The 7,827-nt window shown below is 37.7% G+C and overlaps 1 protein-coding gene across 1 annotated transcript in view; it reads right to left on the reverse strand.

Annotated features, from left to right (window-relative positions):
• The window catches only part of LOC118322056, an 11,332-nt gene that overhangs the window by 3,284 nt on the left and 221 nt on the right, over window positions 1-7,827 (reverse strand). The window contains exon 2 of the mRNA XM_035653637.1: window positions 5,696-7,658. Within this exon, the coding sequence (XP_035509530.1) occupies window positions 5,696-7,658 (1,963 nt within the window). The remainder of the gene's footprint in view (window positions 1-5,695; window positions 7,659-7,827) is intronic.

The raw sequence follows: 7,827 nt of genomic DNA on the forward strand, positions 1-7,827 counted from the left end.
CAGGACACTTTTCAAATGGAGCAAGGCTAGACCTTATAGTCCTTAGAATGTTTTTGGAAGTGAATCCCCAAACTGCAGAATATATCCTCACTGAAAATGGACATGGTCTTTGGTTTGCTGCCACAAACAAAATGATTTCTGTGTTGGTTCTAAAATACTTCTCAACATATGACTGCCTGCACATGTTCAAGACTGTGGCGGAAGCTGTGCTCCCTGTTTGTAATGGCACAGGAGCCTCCAAACACAAAGCTCTGCCAACATAATGACCTGCTTCTCCATGCAAATCCATTTAAAGTTCTGCAACTTAAGATTGGCAAGCATGAGTTGTTTCTCTGTGGCTGTGTATTAGGGTGCAGAAAGAGTCTTTCTGAGGAAGTAACTTTCTAAAGAGACCAGTATGTCCCTCAGATGAGCTCAGCCACAGATTTATTTTCTTTCTTTCTTTCTGTCTTGTACACATCAAAGATAGAGGGTCATAAAATACATCCTGGTGCATCCCAGCTGTTCCTATTTTTGATACATTTTGTACTCATGGTGCTGGATCCCTGCTGTGAGAGGGAAAACAATGTTTTCATTGTAAAATGTTATTACTGTACTTTTAAAAAGTACTTTTATTCTACTACCATCAATAACCCTAACCCTTAGTCCTATTACTTATAACTTTCCTTCTTATTTGTTCAAATCATGCAAAGGGGGAACATTGTTGGGCAACACTGGCTTCATTACCACTTGCCTTTTCTTTACTGCTGTGAATGGAAAGTGTTCACATTTAACTCAGAGATGTGTTTCTTACGTAACTACCAGAAAACACAGCTATCCACTGAGTATTGTGTTATCTGAATGTGGTTCACCTTCTTTTGTTTGTGTTGCAATGGGAAACATTTTAAAAAACAATGTCAGGAACAATGGATTTACAGTAAGCGGCTTTTGTAGTTTTCAAGCAGCATTTTGATACAAAATCACTGAGAACTGTTCTGCCTGTATGCCCGTTGTCGAGTATGAATTTAATAATGTTCCTATTTGAACCAAACCTGACACTTAAACCATGTTTCCTCTCTGGTATATATTATATCATCCCTGTCCAACCAAAACCACTGTCTGCTCTCTATTGGGATGACTTGGAATGGTCTGCAGTATAGTGTAATGTCTAAAGCATTTCCAGTTCACCATTAATTGCTTTGATTTTTTCCCCCCTTTGCCATAGCTGAAAGATCAGCACTTTCTCTGTCATGAAAAGACTGTGCTAGCAAAGTGGGGAACTGTATTCCCACAAACCAGTAGTCAAGCCACATAAGTTAATTTATGTTTTATATAAAAGGATTTTGATTACCAGTCTCAAACTTTCCAAAATAAAACACATTTTCAGACAGAAAATTTCACTTATTCACTGAATAAGAGTCCTATAGGCAAGGGTTAAATTAAGTACAGAGGTTTATATATAAGATAAATATAGACGTGGCATATGAACATATTGCTATAACTCTATAACTGCCCTTATCTTATTAGTTCTGATAATTTAACCATGAAATCTATTTGTCACATCATGAATCATCATCTTATATTATGTTAGAAGTAAAAAGCACTCTGTTAACCAAGAGTGAATGTTGTTTTGCAGAACTTACCTCTCGATGTAGCTGACGATTGAGTGAATAGAGACAGTGGGTTGGTGTGGTTATCTTTTATGTACGTCCTCCCTTCCTCCTCAGCTTTACAAATCCTGTTATGAAAGTTTCCAGAACTGTCAGAACTCTCACACCATCACATTTCCTTGCTCTTCGTCATCACTTGATTCCCATCACCAATGTTTTCTTTTTATTTCTGCCTTGAGCTCATGAAATCTGTAGGTCCTTTTCATAAAAGCTGTAGAGGCACTATTCAGTGTCCCGGCTGTCCCCCTGCCCCCATCTGTTCCTCTAACACACTCACGCTCACATTTTTTAGCTACATGTGGTGGTGGGGAATCGCATAATGGGAAGCCCCACCTTCTGGTGATTTGTGTTTATAGGAGTGTCTGTGCTTGTTTGAATTCATGTAAAGGGATGTGTGAGCTGTGCTTCATCTTAGGGGATCAATATGTCTTCATCGATGTGGCTACATGTTTTTCTTGTTTACTTTCAGGACATATTTATGTTGGAGGTTAGGGTTACAAAAGAATTTGATTTGATTAAAGACAATGGAGTTGGTTTTGTGTTTTTGTTTGTGACATTGTTTTTTGTGTATGTGCCTTTTTGTTTGGGTGTGCAAATTTAAGCAGCTGCACATATCTTTGGTATGACGTCCGTGGTATGCTCGTAAACCCATGATTTGGCCACTTGGCAGTCTTCAGTGCTCACACTGTGGATTACAGATTACAAGATCTAAAAAACAACCGAACAACCTGCACACATCTCTTAAGCCTCACTTATGCTGCAGAAATAATTAATTTTCTATTCAGTATGTTTAGTGTCATATAATGATCTCCTGTGCAGGTATGTTCAGGAATAAAAATAAACAGCTTTCAGTATTGTATAATTATAATTATGTGATGAGGTTGCAGAAAGTTTCTGTTTATGTACATGTACAGTATGTGTGTGTATATGACTTTTCATAGAGTTTGAGTGTTTGTTTTTCTGTTCATGCAAATTCTGTGTGCTTTAGCTTTGGTGCTAAATGAGGAATGGTGTTTTCTTCAATAAATCTTTCAATAAAAAGTTTGAGCAGGGAGTATTCTGTAGCTTTTAACATTCCTGTGTTGCTTTAAGTAAATCCATCTGTTTTGTAACACAGCTAACTCCCTCCTCACCACAGAAAACAGATAACGTGGGTGGAGTTAACGTATAGACAGTCAGTTGCTGCAGTTCATATACATTTCATACTTGAAACATGGTGTTTTTCTGATATTACTGTAAAGGTACTGAAAGATATATAAGTCAGAAAGTAATAACTGCTGCAGGTCAGACCAGTGTTTTATAACTGAATTACCTCACAACAGCCACAGACCCTCCTAAACTGACAGAAACATCATGATGAATCATCAAGTCTTTTTATTATTAAGTTGGAACACATGTTATAGCAGATGGACGAACATATCCCCTCTCTATCCCATAATGTCCATAAAGTTTCCAAATGTTACCTCTGATATTTCCACAGGTGTTTGTCCACATTGGACCATAACAACACTGATAAACTGGGCATACTGGGACAGACTGGGTGACAAGAGTTGTGTTATGAGTGTGTCATTCTGTTAAGAGATGTTACAGTGGTTCAGTTTTAAAGATATAAATCAGTCATGTCAGATATAATACATGATTTATGTGAGGAGATGAAGAAAGTTCTAATATAGCAGTGTACTTTACTTTAGTTTTTCCCGTTTGAGAAAAAAGACAAACAAAACAAGATTGTACTCTTCTCTTTTCAAGTATAGCTGAACTTGGATACCTAAAAAATACTTCTACTCCTTTTAGATGGAAACCAATTAGAAACCAAAGAAAAACGCATTAATGATGGTGCTGTGGCTGCCTTTGGCAAAATGTTTGGCTAAAACTATAGTTTGTTAATGTCAAAAGGCTATCTAACAGTTAATTATCAGAGGTAAGAGGATTATCGCTCCACCCTACAGCCAAGAGTCTGCTAAATCCAGACGTACAAATCTGGAAAATCCCATGTTTAAAAAAATGTTTCATTAATCTTTCCACTGTGGTAGAATATTTCTTATGACGCCTGCAGTATGATTTCCTCTCCCCGCACTTACTCACTGTGTTTGTGTGTGTGCCCACTGTTGTGTGAGCTCAGTGTACTGGAAAGGCCTAATCACCCGTTGTCATAGCAATGAACTTGGGTGCTGTTCACCAATTCATCCTCTTTTGTTTGCTGTTTGTTTTAAAGTCCAATCACTTCTCGTGGAATTTGTGGCATCCGCTGTCATTTTGTGAAGGTTTAAAAGATTCAATAGCTTTTTTGACCAGCAGTTGAACTCCAAATAATAATCTTAAATAGTTTTATGTGTGCAATGGGTAATTATCAACACAACTGGTTTCAAATGTAACTTAAGTTGTATTGGCTATTAATAATCCTCCAAAGTTCTTGTTTAAAAACATTTGTATGAAATTAAAATTGAAAAATGTTAGGACAAAATTAGAGAGCATGTTTCCTCAATCCTTTTTTATATTGTTTTGTCTTAAGTGATCTCAATTTATTCAAAAAAAAGAATATGTGCACATTTTGTGGTTTTTTTTCACAATGGAGGATTACGAAACTAAAGGGACACTGTTTTGCGAAAGAGTCATGTCAGACCTTTATTTGATCCCTGGCTTTGTGAAATCTGAACAATGGCTGAAATTAGCTTCCTGTTTTGAAGGCTGTTATGAAGATAAGGGTGTAATTTCCCTAGTATCTAGGAGGTGATTTAATATTGGAATGTACAATTCTCCCTCAATTCCAAGAGGAAATCCAGATAAGAACTTAGGAGATGAAGATGTTTACAATATCCTCAAATATAACTGGTGCCCTGGCAAGTTTGTTTCTTAAATAACATACTTCAACTATGTGTAGACCTTGGGTTATAGGTGCATATGGACCTATATCTTGTACTATGGCTACATAAGATTTCTCACATATACTCTCATAACTGATTAAACTATAAAATATGACAACAAACAACTGAACTCCCTTTACCAAATACCAGTGTGTGAATGTGGGGAGAAGTAAAGAAGAACAGATGTAGATATTCCTGATTATATGACCCATAAACCATTGTCAGTGTTGGTAAAGTGTTGGCATTTACCAACATGGTGGAAAAAAAGAAAGACATTTGCATGTAATATGATTTTTTCAGAAATTTACTGATTATTACTCAAAAGTTACAGTAAACAATATTTTTAACTTGTGATGTCTCTTCATGCAGTTTAGAGAGAAACAAATTACTTCACATTGCACTCTTCATAAGTTTTGCTGTCATAAAGGAAAACCTGATAAATGCACAAGGGCAAACAACACACATTAGATATTAGTATGTATAAAAATAAGTATGGAACCTTAAAACAAAGGATAGATAGCAAAGGAAGATGTTTTATTTCATATGTTGTTGTTTTTTCAAAACTTAACTGTAGGGCTGCAACTGAAAACTATTTTCATTATTGATTAATCTGCCAAATATTTCCCTGATTAAGTAATTTGGTCCATGAAATGTCAAAAAGTAGTGAAAAACACCCATCACAACCTCCCAGACCCCAATGTGTTCAAATTGCTTGATTTGTGCAATTAATGTACCAAAACCCAAAAGACAAAGAAAAGCTGCAAATATTCACATCTGAAAAGCAAAAGCCAAATAATGTTTGGCATATTTGATAGAAAATGTTTTAACCATTCATTTTATTTCAATGATTTATTGATTATTTGACTATATAATTTATTTTGAAATTACAGCTCTACGTAAATTATTTATAATTATGAACAAACAATTTGTAACTTACATCCACATAACTCTGTTTTTAAGCGTATATACTGTACTGCACTGTATTATATAATATTAAATGTATTATCTTACAGTATTTTGTTGGTATCTTAAAATATAAAAATATAATTATAAATATTTTATTGTGGTTGTTTTATTTTTGCCCATATTTCAAGTCTGGCTGTCCTAAAGTAACACTTAAAGAAAATATTTTATTAACTGCAACCTCTGTTGGGCACCAGGCCTGATAACATGTTTTGTTACCCTGGAGTATGTGCAGCCTCAGCCTTTAGCTCATCCATGATCTTGTTGAGGCTATACATGCCATAAATGGCAGCAAGAATGAAGAACAAGCCTGTGGCCACAAGAAGGATGTGACAGAACATGAGGAACCCGGTCAAGGCCGTATCTGAGGGCAGAAACCACACATAGACCCAGCCCTTGTGAAGGTTGTGGTGAACATACTCGGATCCCTGTTCTACTACCAATGTGTCATAGAAAGGAACTGATAAGTAATAGGTCGATGGAGTCTCAGTAAGGAGAAAAAAGTCGTTGTAGGGCGGGCTAGTGGTCGGAGTTTGCAGAGGTGTTGATAAGACTGTGGTATGTAAAACAGGTGATTTTGTCGTTGGAGTGGTTGTTGAGGTGGTGATTTGTTCGGTAACTCGTTGAGTGGTGTCTGATTTTGTTGTAGCTGGTGTGGTTGTTGAAGCAACAGTTGATGTTTTTCCGCTGGTCGAAATGGTGTAGAATGGCTTTGTTGGCTCATGCAAGTAATTCTGTGTAGTAAAAGAACTTTTGTATCTTGTAGCATTGCAAAATTTGAACTCCTCATCAGACAGAGATCCAATGGTACGGAGCAGTTGGTACAATGGACTATGACATAGCACTTCATCTCTGTCAAGAACCACATGCTCATTATGCCTTATCCATTTCGCAATACCTCTGATACCACAGGTACAGTCCCAGGGGTTGCCACTCAGAGTAAGAGCTCTCAAACCCGTATTTGACAGAAAAATATCTCCTGGGAGAGTCTTGAGGTGGTTATTCTTCAAATCAATTGTCAAAATATCTCCGAGGCCCTGAAAAATGTTTTCTGGTAGTCTCTGCAGCTTATTGTCATTAAGATGCAGTTTTTCCAGTGCAGTTAGTTTGGAGAACAACTGAGGATGTAGATAAAGGAGGTTGTTGAATTTCAATGAGAGCTTGTGAACTTTGGGAAGGCAGCAGAAGAGGTCTGAAGGCAACTCATATAGAAATTGATTTAAATGGAGGTTAAGACTCAGGAGTCCAGACATGTTAGCAAACAAATTTCCAGGAACAGTGGTGAGGTTAGTGGCATACAGATAAAATTCTCTCATGTCTGGCATGTAACCCATTAGCTGGTCTGGTAGCAATAATAATGGGTTGTTGTAAATGGTAAGTTTTGTCAGCTTGGGCATGTTGTAGAAGCTCTTTTCCGGGATTGCCTTAAGTTGGTTGGACGACAGGGTGAGCATCGTCAGGCTCCTCAGTGACCAAAACACCTGAGGTGGAAGACTGGAAATCTGGTTATGGTGAAGTTTAAGCTCCTCAAGGTTGATAAGTCCATCAAAGATCCCAGGTTCTAGCACCTCTAGCTCGTTGTTATAGATCGGGAGCTGGCGAAGTTTAGTCAAGGAATGAAAGATGGTTGGTGGAAGCTTTTTTATGAAGTTCCTGCCAAGGTTCAGAAAGTTGAGTTTGGTCAGTCCATCGAAAACATCTGAAGAGAGATTACTAAGTTTGTTCCGGCTCAAGTCCAGATCCAGCAACCGGACAAGTCCTTCAAACATATCCTGAGCTATGATCTCCAACTGGTTACCATCTAAATGCAACTGTTCCAGATCGGTCAGTGGACTGAAAACCCGAACAGGAAGGGTGGAGAGATCATTATATGACAGCTTGACAGACTTGAGCTGTGGTGCAACGTGGAAAGCCCTGGGATGGATAGTGCGTAGATGACTGTAAGTCAGACTGAAACGTAACAGGAGATCCTTGTTTGCCAAGCTCTGCTCATTTATGACGTTCATGTTTGTGTCATTAAGTAGAAGCAGGTATGTGTGGACAGGCAGATGCTTTGGTATATCTTTGATGGTGTAGCCAACACACTTGACAGCACCTTTAACACACTGGCAGCCGCTGGGGCAGACCATGTTACAGGTGAGATATGGCAGTGTGAAGAGGAGGAGTGTCATCCACCAGGTGCCTGCACAGTTGAAATAAGGACACATTTTGACACAAAAGATTAGATCTGTAATTATCTCATTGATATCACCCAGTGTATAGGGTGTATATGATCTGCCACTGTTTATCCAGAATTTTTCTATACATTTTTCTACCCAAATTTTATCAAATCAGGAATTACTGCAAATCCT

The sequence above is a fragment of the Morone saxatilis genome, unplaced genomic scaffold, assembly GCF_004916995.1.
Source record: "Morone saxatilis isolate NCDOM2014 unplaced genomic scaffold, NCSU_SB_2.0 Contig12, whole genome shotgun sequence".
Lineage (NCBI taxonomy): Eukaryota > Metazoa > Chordata > Actinopteri > Moronidae > Morone > Morone saxatilis.